Raw genomic sequence first — 18,189 nt, 5'->3', positions numbered from 1 at the left:
TGCCATCTCTCAGAAGGCTATGATAGGTCACTAAGTTTGGCTCACAACAAGGAAAGCTGGGAAAGTCCTTCATAGGGTTGCAAAAGGAGGGTATAACAGGAGGTTGGTGGCACCTTAATTGGGGAGGACAGGCATGTGGTAATGACTGGAGCAGAATAGGTGGAATGGTATCAAATGCGTCAAACACATGGTTTCCAGGTGTTTTATGCCATTCCATTTGCTCCGTTCCGGCCATTATTATGAGCCGTTCTCCCCTCAGCAGCCTCCACTGGAGGTTATATTACTGGAAACTTTCAAAGTTTACCAGAAAATACCAGAATATTGGTAACTTTCAAGGATTTTATGTAATCTATCACAAGACATCTAGTGACCATTTTGGGTATCACCGGCGTCTGTAATTATATCAAATCAAATTATATTTGCCATATGAGCCAAGTACAACAGGTGTAGACCTTAAAGTGAAATGTTTACTTACAAGCCCTTAACCAACAATCCAGTTAAGAAAATACCTAAAAAAAAAAAAGAAATAAAAAAGGTAACAAATAATTAAAGAGCAGCAGTAAAATAACAATCGCGAGGCTATATGGTTAGAGCGTTGGACTAGTAACCGAAAGGTTGCAAGTTCAAATCCCCGAGCTGACAAGGTACAAATCTGTCGTTCTGCCCCTGAACAGGCAGTTAACCCACTGTTCCTAGGCCGTCATTGAAAATAAGAATTTGTTCTTAACTGACTTGCCTAGTTAAATAAAGGTAAAATAAAAAAATAAAAAAAAATATACAGGGGGTACCGGTACAGAGTCAATGTGTGGGGGCACCAGTTAATCAAGGTAATTGAGGTAATTTGTACATGTAGGTAGAGTTTTTAAAGTGACTATGCTTGGACCTAGACTTGGAGCTCCAGTATCGCTTACAGTGCGGTAGCAGAGCAAACAGTCTATGACTAGGGTGGCCGGAGTCTTTGACTCTGTCAAAGGCCCTCTATGTGGCCTTATCAAATCAAATGACATTATATTTGTCACATGCGCCAAATACAACAGGTGTAGACCTTACCGTAAAATGCTTACTTACAAGCCCATAACCAAAAATGCACCCTTTTTTTTAATTAACTTTTTTTTTTTTTTTAACACTTATTTATTTTACTATGTCAATAACTCTTTGTTCTAAATATTTTGGTGTCAAACTGGTAACTTTGGTCCCAAAGATAAACCAAAGACAAGATACCGAAGATTCCAGTAACTTTGGTAAATTACCGGTAGCTTACTAGCTTTGTAACCCTAGTCCTACACTACAAGGGTGTGTGTAGATATGTGTGACCAAGTGCAAATATGAAATGGCACCCTACTTCCAATCCCTACGCTCCGGCACTACTTTTTTCCAGAGAGTGGTAGAGAGTAGTGCACTATAGAGTGCCATTTCAGACGCTGACCACATGTAGTAGCCTACATGGTACTTCGGTAAGGGGCCAGATCTTTGCTATTAGTGTGCTAATCAATTATTTGAATTGACGCTAAAAGGTTTTAGATAATTCAACTATTGGAGAAAATAATAATTTGGGGAATGAAGAGTTCGCAATTATACCTCCTCATTAGTCCTGTCACAGGAAATAAATCAGACTGCACAGCAGTCATTAATATGGAGCTTGGCATTCTGCATGGTGATCTTAGGCTTGTGTGTGGCTGCTCGGCCATGGGAAACCCATTTCATAAAGCTCCCCAAGAACAGTTCTTGTGCTGACATTGCTTCCAGAGGCAGTTTGGAACTCGGTAGTGAGTGTTGCAACAGAGGACAGATCATTTTTACGTGCTACGCGCTTCAGCACTTGGCGGACCCGTTCTGTCAGTATCCGTTTCGCAATAACATCACTAACAGTTGATTGGGGCAGCTCTAGCAGGGCAGACATTTGATGAACTGACTTGTTGGAAAGGTGGCATCTTATGACAGTGCCACGTTGAAAGTCACTGAGCTCTTCAGTGCAGGTCATTCTACTGCCAATGTCTGTCTATGGAGATTGCATGGCTGTGTGCTCGATTTTATACACCTGTCAGCAACAGGTGTGGCTAAAAAAAACAAATTCACTCATCACATAATGTGACCCATTGTAAAAAATATTTCAACACCTATAACTGATCCATGTGTGTTTTGTCCACCTTTATTTGTGTAAATATTTCTGAGAAAGGCTACATAAGGGGTGGCCTCCTGTTACGGAGAGACAGTAGGTTGTGTCCCAAATAGCACACTATTCCCTATGTAGTGTACTACTTTTGTAAAGACAGCAGAAACACTGCAGGTGACGTCAGACACGGAAAAAACTATCCAGCCACCGGCAGAGCTCTGAACTGAACTGCTACCGCACCTGATTACGGTTGGGATTATGTCATCTAGTTAGCTCTCCTCTCCTTTCCCTTCCCTTCTCCTCTCTTCTTTAGCTAAGTCTTCTTCGTTAGGGAGAGAAATCAGGGAGGGCCATCTTCCAGACTTTCTGAAATAAGATTTAATAAAAAGCACACAACCTCACATGGAGGGGCTGCCTAAACAACGGAGCCTTTGAACGACATCAGAAGACCTGCCTCCATCTCTCACAATGTGATTGTTTTTATAGGGTTGTCATTGGATTGAGAACTGCAAGAGCATTGAGCCAGTAACCGAAAGGTCGCTGGTTCGAAACCTCGAGCCGGCAAGGTGGAAAAATATGCCATTCTTCCCTTGAACAAGGCAGTCAACTCCCAAACAACAGCTGCTCCCCGGGTGCCGATGACGTGGACGTTGATTAGGGCAGCCCCCTGCACCTCTCTGATTCAGAGAGGGGAAGACACATTTCGGTTGAATGCATTCAGTTGTGCAACTGACTAAGTATCTCCTTTGCAAGAAATCAATCTATACAATACATAATTGATAAATTACTTCACCCCTAATGTCTGAACTTGGTTTGAGGCAGTCAACAACGGATTGATGTTGCTTTTATTGTAATTGTTTATTTTTAAATATCTGATTTGCCTCCATTATGTGTGGCTGGCCTGGCCCTGCTGAGAATCTGTGACCATACCTGTCTATATACCTTTGAGCTGTGTTTCTAGGTTCTGGGCCTGGAGCCATCAAGCCTCTCATTGGGAGTGGGTGTATAGGGGGTGGGTAGTGGATGTGCACCCCTTTGGGTCCCCGGGACCAGGAGTGAGAAGCACTGCCTTTGAACAATGTCAAAATGTCCATTACCTTGAATGTACCTGACCCTCTGACCTATCTAAATGTATGTACATGTAACTGTATGAAGCAATCTGAAATTGTAAATCCTTAAATGTGTAATAACTTGAAATATGAAATATGAAAACTGGGAAAAGACTTAATGACTAAATATATGAACAACGAAAAAGAGACGGGGTTGATAGCAGAGGAGGGAAGGCAGGAAACCATTTGATGTTCTTTAATATCATCAGATAAGGGTTTTAGAATAGTTTTCATGGTCATTTCATAACAGAGTTTATAGGTAAAGTAGAGTTGCTTTAGAGCCAAAGCGGTGATTTGAATCAAAACTTGCAGACTTGTTTACGTGCTGCTGTGCGTTTTGTTGCTAACCTTACTTTGCTACCTGACAACTTTACGGTTTTTACTTTTTAATTACCGTTTATATTGTAACGACCCTGGGTTTATAAGCGCGGAAATCGACTCTGCCGCTTGTGCATGCTTAGCGCGCCGGACCTCGGGCTAGAAGGTCGAGGGTTCGAGACCTGCTCCCTGCTGTTTCATTACAATATTTTTTGTTTTTCCCTGACTCAGCTTTTTTTCATTCAACTTTTTCACTCCGGACGCTTTATCTGGTCATGGTTCGTCAGGACCTCCAACAGCCGAAGCTAAGTAGTAACATTAACATGGTGCCTTCTAATTGCAGTCACTGTACTCATAATATACAGGAGAACGATCGCCTTACGGTGAGGATAGCTGTGCTTCAAGCCCAGCTTCAGACGCAATCGTTAGGCAAGGGTAATTTCAGTGTAGGAAAGGATGAAACACCGTCTGTGCTACCAGTAAGTACAGATAGTAGTATAAATCCCCCCGCACGGTCCCCGCAGCCGGACAACTTTCACATGGTTTCTGGAGGGAAATGCTGTAGGAATGCTCAACCGGTGTCGCTCATTCAGCCGACAGAAACTTTCAACCGGTTCTCCCCGTTAAGCAGCGAGTCGGAGTCAGAGGCCGAGCCTTCTCTGGTCTCTACTCATCCCATTACGGGGTCTGAGACGCCGAGGCTTCCCACCATTAACTCTGACAAATCGAAAACCCTAGTCATTGGCAACTCCATTACCCGCAGTATTAGACTTAAAACAAATCATCCAGCAATCTTACACTGGCTAACGATGTTAAGGTTAATCTGAAGATGGTGCTGGCTAAAGCTAAAACTGGCGAGTGTAGAGAGTATAGGGATATTGTTATCCACCAACGATGTTAGGATGAAATAGTCAGAGGTCACCAAGCGCAACATAGCTTCAGCGTGTAAATCAGCTAGAAAGATGTGTCGGCATCGAGTAATTGTCACTGGCCGCCTCCCAGTTAGGGGGAGTGATGAGCTCTACAGCAGTCTCACAACTCAATCGCTGGTTGAAAACTGTTTTCTGCCCCTCCCAAAAGATAGAATTTGTATATAACTGGCCCTCTTTCTGGGACTCACCCACTAACAGGACCAAGCCTGGCCTGTTGAGGAGTGACGGACTCCATCCTAGCTGGAGAGGTGCTCTCATCTTATCGACGAACATAGACAGGGCTCTAACTCCCCTAGCTCCACAATGAAATAGGGTGCAGGCCAGGCAGCAGGCTGTTAGCCAGCCTGCCAGTTTAGTGGAGTCTGACACTAGCACAGTCAGTGTAGTCAGCTCAGCTATCCCTATTGAGACCATGTCTGTGCATCAACCTAGGTTGGGCCAAACTAAACATGGCGGATTTCGCCTTAGCAATCTCACTAGAATAAAGACCTCCTCCATTCCTGCCATTATTGAAAGAGATTGTGATACCTCACATCTCAAAATAGGGCTACTTAATGTTAGATCCCTCACTTCCAAGGCAGTTATAGTCAATGAACTAATCACTGATCATAATCTTGATGTGATTGGCCTGACTGAAAATCATTGACTCAGTGGGTTTTGTCCAACATGTCTCCAGACCTACTCACTGCCACAGTCATGCTCTGAACCTAGTTTTGCCCCATGGAATAAATGTTGTGGATCTTAATGTTTTTCCTCATAATCATGGACTAATCGGACCACCATTTTATTACGTTTGCAATCGCAACAAATAATCTGCTAAGACCACAACCAAGGAGCTTCATGCTATAAATTCTCAGACAACCCAAAGATTCCTTGATGCCCTTCTAGACTCCCTCTGCCTACCCAAGGACGTCAGAGGACAAAAATCAGTTAACCACCTAACTGAGGAACTCAATATAACCTTGCGCAATACCCTAGATGCAGTTGCCCCCCTAAAAACATTTGTCATAAGAAACTAGCTTCCTGGTATACAGAAAATACCTGAGCTCTGAAGCAAGCTTTCAGAAAATTGGAATGGAAATGGCGCCACACCAAACTGGAAGTCTTCCGACTAGCTTGGAAAGACAGTACCGTGCAGTATCGAAGAGTCCTCACTGCTGCTCGATCATCCTATTTTCCCAACTTAATTGAGAAAAATAAGAACAATCCAAAATGTATTTTTGATCCTGTCGCAAAGCTAACTAAAAAGCAGCATTCCCCAAGAGAGGATGGCTTTCACTTCAGCAGTAATAAATTCATGAACTTCTTTGAGGAAAAGATCATGATCATTAGAAAGCAAATTACGGACTCCTCTTTAAATCTGCGTATTCCTCCAAAGTTCAGTTGTCCTGAGTCTGCACAACTCTGCCAGGACCTAGGATCAAGGAAGACACTCAAGTGTTTTAGTACTATATCTCTTGAGACAATGATGAAAATAATCAAGGCCTCTAAACCTTCAAGCTGCATACTGGACCCTATTCCAACTAAACTACTGAAAGAGCTGCTTCCTGTGCTTGGCCCTCCTATGTTGAACATAATAAATGTATCTCTATCCACCGGATGTGTACCAAACTCACTAAAAGTGGCAGTAATAAACCCTCTCTTGAAAAAGCCAAACCTTGACCCAGAAAATATAAAGAACTATCGGCCTAGAATCGAATCTCCAAATCCTCTCAAATTCTTTTTGAAAAAGCTGTTGCGCAGCAACTCACTGCCTTCCTGAAGACAAACAATGTATACGAAATGCTTCAGTCTGGTTTTAGACCCCATCATAGCACTGATACTGCACTTGTGAAGGTGGTAAATTACCTTTTAATGGCGTCAGACCAAGGCTCTGCGTCTGTCCTCGTGCTCCTAGACCTTAGTGCTGCTTTGATACCATCGATCACCACATTCTTTTGGAGAGATTGGAAACCCAAATTGGTCTACACGGACAAGTTCTGGCCTGGTTTAGATCTTATCTGTCGGAAAGATGTCAGTTTGTCTCTGTGAATGGTTTGTCCTCTGACAAAGGTTCCTCAAGGTTCCGTTTTAGGACCACTATTGTTTTCACTATATATTTTACCTCTTGGGGATGTCATTCGAAAACATAATGTTAACTTTCACTGCTATGCGGATGACACACAGCTGTACATTTCAATGAAACATGGTGAAGCCCCAAAATTGCCCTCGCTGGAAGCCTGTGTTTCAGACATAAGGAAGTGGATGGCTGCAAACGTTCTACTTTTAAACTCGGACAAAACAGAGATGCTTGTTCTAGGTCCCAAGAAACAAAGAGATCTTCTGTTGAATCTGACAATTAATCTTGATGGTTGTACAGTCGTCTCAAATAAAACTGAAGGACCTCGGCGTTACTCTGGACCCTGATCTCTCTTTTGACGAACATATCAAGACTGTTTCAAGGACAGCTTTTTTTCATTTACATAACATTGCAAAAATCCGAAATTTTCTTTCCAAAAATGATGCAGAAAAATTAATCCATGCTTTTGTTACTTCTAGGTTAGACTACTGCAATTCTCTACTTTCCGGCTACCCGGATAAAGCACTAAATATACTTCAGTTAGTGCTAAATACGGCTGCTAGAATCCTGACTAGAACCCCAAAATGTGATCATATTACTCCAGTGCTAGCCTCACAACACTGGCTTCCTGGTAAGGCAAGGGCTGATTTCAAGGTTTTACTGCAAACCTACAAAGCATTACATGGGCTTGCTCCTACCTATCTTTCCGATTTGGTCCTGCCGTACATACCTACACGAAGACTCATCTCTTCAGTAGGTCCTATGATTGAGTGTAGTCTGGCCCAGGAGGGTGAAGGTGAACGGAAAGGCACTGGAGCAACGAACCGCCCTTGCGGTCTCTGCCTGGCCGGTTCCCCTCTCTCCACTGGGATTCTCTGCCTCTAACCCTATTACAGGGGCTGAGTCACTGGCTTACTGGTGCTCTTCCATGCCGTCCCTAGGAGGGGTGCGTCACTTGAGTGGGTTGAGTCACTGACGTGGTCTTCCTGTCTAGGTTGGCGCCCCCCCCTTGGGTTGTGCCATGGCGGAGATCTTTGTGAGCTATACTCGGCCTTGTCTCACGATGGTAAGTTGGAGATTGAAGTTATCCCTCTAGTGGTGTGGGGGCTTGTGCTTTGGCAAAGTGGGTGGGGTTATATCCTGCCTGTTTGGCCCTGTCCGGGGATATCATCGGATGGGGCCACAGTGTCTCCTGTATTTTATGTGTCGGGGGGGGGGGGGGGGGGGGTAGGGTCAGTCTGTTATATCTGGAGTATTTCTCCTGTCTTATCTGGTGTCCTGTGTGAATTTAAGTATGCTCTCTCTAATTCTCTCTTTCTTTCTCTCTCTCAGAGGACCTGAGCCCTAGGACCATGCCTCAAGACTACCTGGCATGATGACTCCTTGTTGTCCCCAGTCTTACCTGGCTGTGCTGCTGCTCCAGTTTCAACTGTTCTGCCTGCGGCTATGGAACCCTGACCTGTTCACTGTGATTACTATTATTTGACCATGCTGGTCATTTATGAACATTTGAACATCTTGGTCATGTTCTGTTATAATCTCCACCCGGCACAGCCAGAAGAAGACTGGCCACCCCTCATAGCCTGGTTCCTCTCTAGGTTTCTTCCTAGGTTTTGGCCTTTCTAGGGAGTTTTTCCTTGCCACCGTGCTTCTACACCTGCATTGCTTGCTGTTTGGGGTTTTAGACTGGGTTTCTGTACAGCACTTTGAGATATCAGCTGATGTAAGAAGGGCTATATAAATACATTTGATTTGATTTTGATTTGAGAAAAGGCAAGAGGAGAGCCGTTGTGCTCAACCTCATGACCTCTGAATCATATGACTGACGTTCAGCTCCGCCTGAGGGTTCAGCCGACACACCCCCTGATCCCCCAGCGTGAAACCACACACCCACTTTAACACACATTAAACTAAACCCATCAAACTATTTTCAAGATGGAATGAATGGGAATGTTCATAATTTTTCGGACAAAATATTCAATTATACTATTCAGCAGCTAATCAGAGAAGACAGTTTTTCCTTTGATCGTGTAGTTAATTAGTCCATTCAGACTATTTCCAATAGAGTTCTCGTTTACATTAAACACCATGCTGTCTGACTAGTCATTACTATGTTAACTGCCATAATCTTCCTCCTCCAAATTCAAAGGCTTACTCTTAAAAATCCCCCTCCCTGAACAGTTGAACTATAACAGAGAGGAGGACCAGCCTGCCTGGGACATAATGAAAGTATGAAACACAACCCAGCAGTAAGAGTAGCAAGATCACGAGACCAGAAAAGTTTACCAACGCTGGAGGCGTCAACAGTAGTGTTACCAAGAAGACTAGCATTCTTCAAGAGACACAATGTTCTACCCCTGTACTGAATACCAGGGAAGCGAACTCATGACTAACACTAATCTACACACAAAGCAACGTGCTATCTGCTAGCTAGCCAAAATTCTGATTTGAGTTGGGCCTGTGAGCAACATTATTTTAGTTCTCATGGAGTGTGACGTCACTGCACTGTGGGATACCTAGTTATCCTCTGCTACATTTATGTGGTTCTACTGTACCTCCATTGCACTCTCAGTGTCTGGACCAAGGAAAAGTGGCTCAGCTGTCTCGGTCTGTCTGTCTTCATGTAGTACATTGTGCCACAACAACACAGGTTTCATATAGTTCAGTGTCAGGCAGCAACATAGTAAAGATTGAATCACGTCAGTGACAGTGTTGGGGAAGTGGTGTGATCCAATCACGACCAATGTTTCTGAACTAAATTGTCCACACACACACACACACACACACGAGCTGTAATGCAATAAGACTGCTGGATCTGCAGTGATGTGGTGACAGTCAGAAGAGGGTGTTGGAATGAGGATAGACTTTCCAGTATTTTCTTTTCCTCAGCCAGGCTCTCACACATCACATCAGACACTGAGTGACTGCACTAGAAGAACCCATTTCTGCCATAAAGGAGCTTGGCAGGGATTTTGTTGACGCAGTTTCACTGCACATTCTCAGAGAGAGAGAGAGAGAGAGAGAGAGAGAGAGAGAGAGAGAGAGAGAGAGAGAGAGAGAGAGAGAGAGAGAGAGAGAGAGAGAGAGAGAGAAAGATGTCACCCAGAGCCAACATCAAAGAGGAGAGCTCGCATGGTGACATTCATTTCGCCAGCCCAGTCAGTCAGACCAGCTGAGAGCCTCGAGAATCTGTAGTGAAGGTCTATCTATCACTGATCTCCAAATAGACTCCATCATCACTTCTGTTAGGACTTTGTTCTAGGTGTTATGATATACATTTTTTCAGATGTTCTTGTTTTAGTGAATGTTTGCTTCTGTATTTGAAATTGCCTCACTGTCAATGACAGTCCCATGTTACACATAGTGTAGGTGTGGTCATATCCATTCTCTCTAGTCTAACCTCTGAGCTAGATGCTGTGAATGAGGTGTGCACTGCACAGACAGTATGGTAAAGTACTAGTGAAACCACCACCACATTGCCCCTGGCAGCAGGTTGAGTGTCAGGCATGTCATCAAGCAGGATTAACACGCCCTATGTACAGATATTATCCATCCACCACTGTGACTGTTGCCGGCCCGGTTTCGCCAGGTATAATTCCATTGGAACACTGTCGGTCCTCCTGCTCAACATCTCTCATTCGTATTATTACAGATATCTTCCCAGAAACAAGGAAGTCAGAAACATGCCACTCACCTCTGTGGATGTGGCTGGGATGGATTTACCTGTGAAGACAAAGAGAAAAGTTGTGATTTTATGACTAATGTCTTTATGACTAAAGCAAAGCATCTTGAAATACATTGGCTTGGTTATGAACTGGATGTGAAGCGATTTGTGACTGAGAAGGGCTTATGCAAACATGATGAACTCTCAGAGCTACAATAAGGTGTTAACAACTGGCTCAACCAACACACCCTTTCATGACAAAAGAGAGGCATGTATTATTTTATGCTAAACCTTTACTGTAACTAAAACTGAGGCCACAATTCAATCAATTGCAGGTCAATTAAAATGTGAAAATCATTCCGCTGGTTCACTCAGAATGTTTCCGTACACTGTAACTGAAGGACAGATGTATTTATGTGTCGATAATCCAATATGACACTGTCTGCAGAGGAAACAGCATGTGAGGCGTCAGTTTTAACATGGTTAACAGGATAACACCTCAGATACAGCCTGAACATTCTTACTGAACCTGCAGTGTGTTTTCCCTCTTTACCTGTTTTATTGATTTCATCTGGGCCTAATATGTCATGAGATACTGTATGCATTTAGGTCTCGCACATGAACCACCCCTGGGCAGCTGACCGCAGTTGCCACGGCAACTCACTGGGAACTCAAACGCCGACCAGCCCGAGTCAGAAGGTCGACGAACAACAAAGGCTCCGGTGACTCCATGATGGGGTCACTAAGTGGCCATCAGCCATGAAGATAATCTGCTCAGTCAAACAAGGTTATTATTATCAGACCGTCAGAAAACGAAAGCTGTTTAATCAAGTGAGGCGGAACCACCATCTTGAGCAAAATAGGTAAAGTACAATACAAGTGCATTATAACACAGACTACCATGGGTCTAACCTTGCCTATATGCTGTAATAGGGCCAGGATTATTTATATGACCGTAAACCTGACCAGGAAAAACAGGGTCCATGGAAAGAGAAGAAGAAGAAGGAAGAAGATTGAGGAATGTGTCGTGAAGACAACATCATTAACTGGGTCACAGTCAATGAAAGCAGCAGTTCATTCTCACCACTTGGTTGGTGGCATGTGACTACTGATGACACCCTGTCTCTGCATCTGCATCTACCTCTTCCAGTTAGTCTCTCTCACTGCCTCTACCTCTGCCAGTCAGTCTCTCTCACTGCTTCTGCTTCTACCTCGGCCAGTCAGTCTCTCTGACTGCCTCTACCTCTGCCAGTTAGTCTCTCACACTGCCTCTACCTCTGCCAGTTAGTCTCTCTCACTGCCTCTACCTCTGCCAGTCAGTCTCTCTCAATGCCTCTGCTTCTACCTCTGCCAGTTAGTCTCTCTCACTGCCTCTACCTCTGCCAGTCAGTCTCTCTCACTGCCTCTGCTTCTACCTCTGCCAGTTAGTCTCTCTCACTGCCTCTACCTCTGCCAGTCAGTCTCTCTCACTGCCTCTGCTTCTACCTCTGCCAGTTAGTCTCTCTCACTGCCTCTACCTCTGCCAGTTAGTCTCTCTCACTGCCTCTACCTCTGCCAGTCAGTCTCTCTCACTGCCAGTCAGACTCTGTCACTACCAGTCAGTCTCTGTCACTGCCAGTCAGTCTCTGTCACTGCCAGTCAGTCTCTGTCAATGCCTCTGCCAGTCAGCCTCTGTCACTGCCTCTGCCAGTCAGCCTCTGTCACTGCCTCTGCCAGTCAGCCTCTGTCACTGCATCTGCCAGTCAGCCTCTGTCACTGCATCTGCCAGTCAGCCTCTGTCACTGCATCTGCCAGTCAGCCTCTGTCACTGCATCTGCCAGTCAGCCTCTGTCACTGCCAGTCAGCCTCTGTCACTGCCAGTCAGCCTCTGTCACTGCATCTGCCAGTCAGCCTCTGTCACTGCATCTCCCCCTACCTCTGCCAGTCTGTCTCTCTCATTGCCTCTGCTTCTACCTCTGCCAGTCAGTTTCTGTCACTGCCTCTACCTCTGCCAGTCAGTCTCTCTCACTGCCTCTGCCAGTCAGTCTCTGTCACTAACTCTACCTCTGCCAGTCAGCCTCTGTCACTGCCTCTGCCTGTCAACCTCTGCACTGCATATGTCTGTCAGCCTCTGTCACTGCCTCTCCCTCTACCAGTCAGTCTCTGCCTCTCCCTCTACCAGTCAGCCTTTGTCACTTCCTCTGCCAGTCAGCCTCTGCCAGTCAGCCTCTGTCACTGCCTCTGTCACTGCCTCTGCCAGTCAGCCTCTCCCCCTACCTCTGCCAGTCAGTCTCTGTCACTACCAGTCTGTCTCTCTCATTGCCTCTGCTTCTACCTCTACAAGTCAGCCTCTGTCACTGCCTCTACCTCTCCCAGTCAGTCTCTCTCACTGCCTCTGCCAGTCAGTCTCTGTCACTAACTCTACCTCTACCTCTGCCAGTCAGCCTCTATCACTGCCTCTGCCAGTCAGCCTCTGTCACTGCCTCTGCCAGTCAGCCTCTGTCACTGCCTCTGCCTGCATACACACAGCTAAAATTCATCAATAGACTTTATTCAAGAAACTTCTTGGTTAGGCCTAAATGTTCCTCCAAGCCACCACGTGGAAATGTCCATTAACTTCAGTAACGTGACCAAGCAGATTATTTTCGATGACCCTCTCCACATACACAATGACAAGCTCTATTGTAACATCCTGCAAAACAACATGTTCAAATCATTTGCTTGTGACTGCCCCATTCATCGATGAGAAAAAACAAGATGGAGGTCTAATATTTCAGGACATCAACAGACCAACAGACCTACTCACAACCAATGTCCAATGGTCCTTATTTTCAAATCCAATTTATTTTTAGAAAGCCTGTTTTATATCAGCAGTTGTCACAAAGTGCTGTACAGATACCCAGCCTAAAACCCCAAACAACAAGCAATGCCGATGTAGAAAGAAGCACAGTGGCTAGGAAAAACTCCCTAGAAAGGCAGGAACCTAGGAAGAAACCTAGAGAAACCAGGCTTATTTTGACACTCAAAGTAAGACAAAACAACTTGCTTTTGTTACTGCTATGCAGGAAACAGACAACGGACAAATCCTGCTCAATAAGGCCTCAGACACACAGAGAAAAGGAAATCACTTTCCTTTTCCACAACCTGTGCTCTCTCTCTATCCCCTTCTCTCATGCAATGCATTATCCATCACAGAGCTACAGCGTGACAATCTAAACAACTGCGAGGACACAGTAGACATTATGACAAATGGTATCAATCTGGGTAAGATCAGGAAACTGGGGAAATTGAGTAAAAGAGTAGCTACATTTTGTGGCACATCTAGTTGGTCAGTTGGAATAGTGACATGGTTGGTGGGTCTGTGACAAATTGGTTGGAAGAATGCTCTCTCAGTTTTTCTTTCTGTATGTCTGTCTGTCTCTCTGAACACAGCTGGGATGGCTGATATGCCTTGGGGGAGACCCCTTGCTCTGTAGCCCAGTTAACCAGACATCAGAGTGGTCGGTCCTTCTGAGAATCCATCAAATATGGATATGATGTGACAAATCAGTGTTTTAAGATATTATAATGAATTTAAGGCACCAGAGAAAGAAAGGTGTCGTAAGAATAAAGTTAGTCTATCTACATTAACTCAGATGATTAGCTTTAGTCATATTCATGTAATAATCACAGATTAATAAAGTGTAATAACACACATGATGATAGCACATTTAATAACAGCATTGCCTGTAGAGTAGCCATCCTCAGACCAGTAGCAAACCATGCAAAACCTCCCATCCCCAATAACTATTACTGAGTTACTAATACACTGCCAGGCACGTAAAAATAAAATACAGTACACCACAAATTCCACCCTTACTATGCACAGTCCGTTCATAAATGCCAAAAACGTCCTGTGTGTCTCAGCTGGCAGAGGATGGTGCTTGCAACGCCAGCACGTACTGGGGACCAGTACGAAAAAGTACGAAACCGTACGCACACACTACTGTAAATCACTCTGGATAAGAGTGTCTGCTAAATGACTCAAATGTAAATGTAAAAAAGCTGATTAAGTATGGAGTACATTGAGTCCAAAGCAAATAAGCCATCAAATTGACTCAGCACACATTGACTCAAGGTGTGTAACTGAGGAAGAGCTAGGGTACAGCTTCCCTGTGACACCATGGGTAAATAAATAAAGACATATTCCGGGTGAAATAGAGTCTGTATCTGGGAATCTGATTACAGGATACTAGCGAGGAGGAAGACCGACAGGAACTCTCCACAAGCAAGACAAGACACATTACTAGTAATTCATAGTCACTTTCACAGGTAGCCTGATGACTCACAGTAATTATTTCACTGCTCTGTTGTTCGCTACATACTTTAGTCTGAGACTGTCATCGTTGAAATAGTTTGTGCTGACGAGGGGCGTTGTACAAAACAAAGTCATCAGCGATTGGATCATCTTTAACCAATTACATTTTAGTCATTTAGCAGACGCTCTTATCCAGAGCGACTTACAGGAGCAATTAGGGTTACGTGCCTTGCTCAAGGGCAGGTCGACATATTTTTCAGCTAGTCGGCTCGAACCACTAACCTTTCAGTTACTGGCCCAACGGTCTTAACAGCTAAGCTACCCGCTGCCCTATCAGAGTATGAAAGCCAATGACACATTTTCAAGCCACCGCTTTACCCATGTTTGTTCTGGCTTTGGCCCAATCCATTGGTTTCTGGACCAATCAGACGGTCCCGACTGTGTTCGCATTACCTAACGTAGCAGGCGTAAAATGAACGTCTGAAACTAGATCCCTTACATACTGGACTAGACGAGAAGACAAAAAAAATGGTCGGGGAGGTTATATTCTGCACTGTTCAACCAATCCAGTACATGTGGAGGAGGGGTTAGATGGCGTTGCCTTGTTAACGTCACAGGCTCTCTTACCATTTCCCGAACACCTGACAGAGGCTAGGGTTTGACCGGAGCAAGGAGTATGGGTAGCCAAGCAGTTTCAAAGGAACACCCAGACTACACACATCACTTGCTGTGTCATATCAGGTGTGACACAAGACAATGTCAACAGTTTAGCCAGGCCCTAGCTGTTAAGGCTATCGATGACTACAGTGATGATGATGTGGCTTGTGGCCATCATGCAGTCATACCATTGGTTGAGGGTCTTTGTGGCAATGAAAGCACTCCATAAAAAAAGTCCAAAATAACAAAAAATAAGGTTGATAAGGGGCCACATCTTATCAGTCAAGGTAGCATAACTCCACCCCCCCCCCCCCTCCCACCCATTGTACAGTGGATTCAGACCCCTTCAGGAAAGTATTCAGACCCCTTGACTTTTACCACATTTTGTTACGTTACAGCCTTATTCTAAAATTGATTAAATAGTTTCCCCCCCTTATCACTCCACACACAATACCCCATAATGACAAAGCAAAAACGTTTTTTTTTACATTTTTGCAAACGTAGAAAAAAACCTGCTGAGTCGTCTCTGCAGATCCTCTCAAGCTCTGTCAGGTTGGATGGAGACCTGCTCCCGAGTGGTGCAGCAGTCTAAGGCTCTGCATCTCAGTGCAAGAGGTGTCACTACAGTCCCTGGTTCGAATCCAGGCTGTATCATATCTGGTTGTGATTGGAGTCCCATAGGGCGGTGCACAGGTTTGGCCGGGGCAACCAGTATTTGTAAATAAGAATTTGTTCTTAACTGACTTGCCTAGTTAAATAAAGGTTAAATAAAAAATAAACAAAAGAGTGTCACTGCACAGCTCAGGTCTCTCCAGAGATGTGTGATTTGGTTCAAGTCCGGGCTCTGGCTGGGCCACTCAAGGACATTCAGAGATTTGTCCCAAAGCCACTCCTGCGTTGTCTTGGCTGTGTGCTTAGGGTCATTGTCCTGTTGGAAAGTCAACCTTCACCCCAGTCTGAGGTCCTGAGCGCTCTGGAGTAGGTTTTCATCAAGGATCTCTCTGTACTTTGTTCCGTTCATCTTTCTCTCGATCCTGACTAGTCTCCCAGTCCCTGTCGCTGAAAAACATTCCCACAGCATGATGCTGCCACCACCATGCTTCACCATAGGGATGGTGCCAGATTTCCTCCAGATGTGACACTTGGCATTCAGGCCAAAGAGTTCAATCTTGGTTTTATCAGACTAGACAATCTTGTTTCTTATAATCTGAGAGTCCTTTAGGTGCCTTTTGGCAAACTCCAAGTGGGCTGTAATGTGCCTTTTACTGAGGAGTGGCTTCCATCTGGCCACTCTACCATAAAGGCCTGATTGGTGGTGCTGCAGAGATGGTTGTCCTTCTGGAAGTTTCTCCCATCTCCACAGAGGAACTCTGGAGCCCTGTCTGAGTGACCATCGGGTTCTTGGTCACCTCCCCCGATTGCTTAGTTTGGCTGAGCAGCCAGCTCTAGAAGAGTCATGGTGGTTCCAAACTTCTTCCATTTAAGAGTGATGGAGGCCACTGTGTTCTTGGGGACCTTCAATGCTACAGAAATTAGTTTGGTACCCTTCCCCAGACCTGTGCCTCGACACAATCCTGTCTCAGAGCTCTAGAGACAATTCCTTCAACCTCATGGCCTGTTTTTTGCTCTGACGTACACTGTCAACAGTGGGACCTTATATAGACAGGTGTGCCTTTCCAAATCATGTCCAATCAATTGAATTTACTACAGGTGGACTCCAATCAAGATGTAGAAACATCTCAAGGGTGATCAATGTAAACAGGATGCACCTGAGCTCAATTTCGAGTCTCATAGCAAAGGATCTGAATACTTATTTAAATAATGTATCTGTTTTTTAATTTGTAATACATTTGCAGAAATGTCTAAAAACCTGTTTTCACTTTGTCATTATGGGGTATTGTGTGTCTTGATGAAAACAGGTTTTTATTTAATCAATTTTAGAATAAGGCTGTAACATAACGAAATGTGGAAAAAGTTAAGGGGTCTGAATACTTTCCCGAATGCCCTGTAAGTCACTCTGGGCAGCAACATATTGTGCCATGGAAATATGTTGTTTTTTCATTTTCTCAGTAGGCTATTTTATAGAGTGTGAATGATGAACATGAACATGTGATTTGTGACAGGGGAAAACAACAACAGCTGAGCCAGCTGACTAAATGTAATAGCCAACAATTGGAAAGCACGGCATATGAATCTATCAGTCGGTGTCCAGCTGCCTTGTTGACCTAATTTCTACATACATAAAACATTATTACAGATTTTCTCATTCTAGGAACTGGTAATATTACCAATGTGTTGGAGAAATGAAAAAAAGACAGAAAAAAATCATGAACGCATTTCAAAACATCATCATTACATAATTATTGTACCTACCATCACAGCCTTCATATTGAAATTTGACATCTCCGTCTTTCTGAATCCTTACATCCTGTGGTCCCTCAATCCTCTTCGCAGTATCCACCACTGATGCACCGGCAGCTGGGCCAGAATTCCTCCTATGCCCCTGAGCCAGGTTTATGCAGCATTGGTAACACACTGCCCAAGCCTGCTCTTCGTTTATCGGTTGGCTGTAGAGCATTAAAATCTCCTCTAAAGACAGTTCACTTCCCCCTCTTTCCTCCATTCCGTCCATTTTTGCCATCCCGGGATACGGCGTCTCATCTCGCTGGACCGCAGCAGGGCCGATCAGCTCTCCTCTCTCCTCGTCCGAATCTCGCCGCTTGGCCATCCTTTCATTCTATCGACCGAGAAGGGCCGGTGATGACACTAATAAACGGGGAGCCGCAGATAAACAAACGATCCGGGCAGCTTGAAGACATCGGAAAAGATGCGGTTCCCTTGCAACAGCAGCACCACCACGGACAATGATTATTATTTCCCCCGCCTTGCAGTGTTTTCGTAAGGGTACCAGTCATATGACGGATTGTTTGCATGGTCTAAATGCCTGTCAGGTTTCGGTCGACTTCAGAGGAATACATACATAGTTGACATGCGCAGCTAAAGGATGTTATTTCCCACTTTCCCTGTTATTTTGTGCCATCTGCTGTCCAATTTGATAGAG

At 44.6% G+C, this 18,189-nt stretch overlaps 1 protein-coding gene across 7 annotated transcripts in view; it reads right to left on the bottom strand.

Annotated features, from left to right (window-relative positions):
- The window catches only part of LOC129857377 (protein spire homolog 1-like), a 58,758-nt gene extending 40,671 nt beyond the window's left edge, over positions 1 to 18,087 (bottom strand). For 4 of the 7 annotated variants that reach the window (XM_055925566.1, XM_055925568.1, XM_055925567.1 and 1 more), the window contains exons 1-2: positions 17,502 to 18,087; positions 10,226 to 10,254 (exon numbers count right to left, since the gene is read on the bottom strand). In XM_055925566.1, the coding sequence (XP_055781541.1) occupies positions 10,226 to 10,254; positions 17,502 to 17,856 (384 nt within the window). In that variant the 5' untranslated portion in view covers positions 17,857 to 18,087. The remainder of the gene's footprint in view (positions 1 to 10,225; positions 10,255 to 17,501) is intronic. The other 3 variants (XM_055925571.1, XM_055925572.1, XM_055925570.1) reach the window with 2 other exon arrangements.
- Positions 18,088 to 18,189: the final 102 nt, after the last annotated feature.

The sequence above is a fragment of the Salvelinus fontinalis genome, chromosome 6 (assembly GCF_029448725.1).
Source record: "Salvelinus fontinalis isolate EN_2023a chromosome 6, ASM2944872v1, whole genome shotgun sequence".
Lineage (NCBI taxonomy): Eukaryota > Metazoa > Chordata > Actinopteri > Salmoniformes > Salmonidae > Salvelinus > Salvelinus fontinalis.
This window is presented reverse-complemented; position numbering and strand designations above follow the sequence as displayed.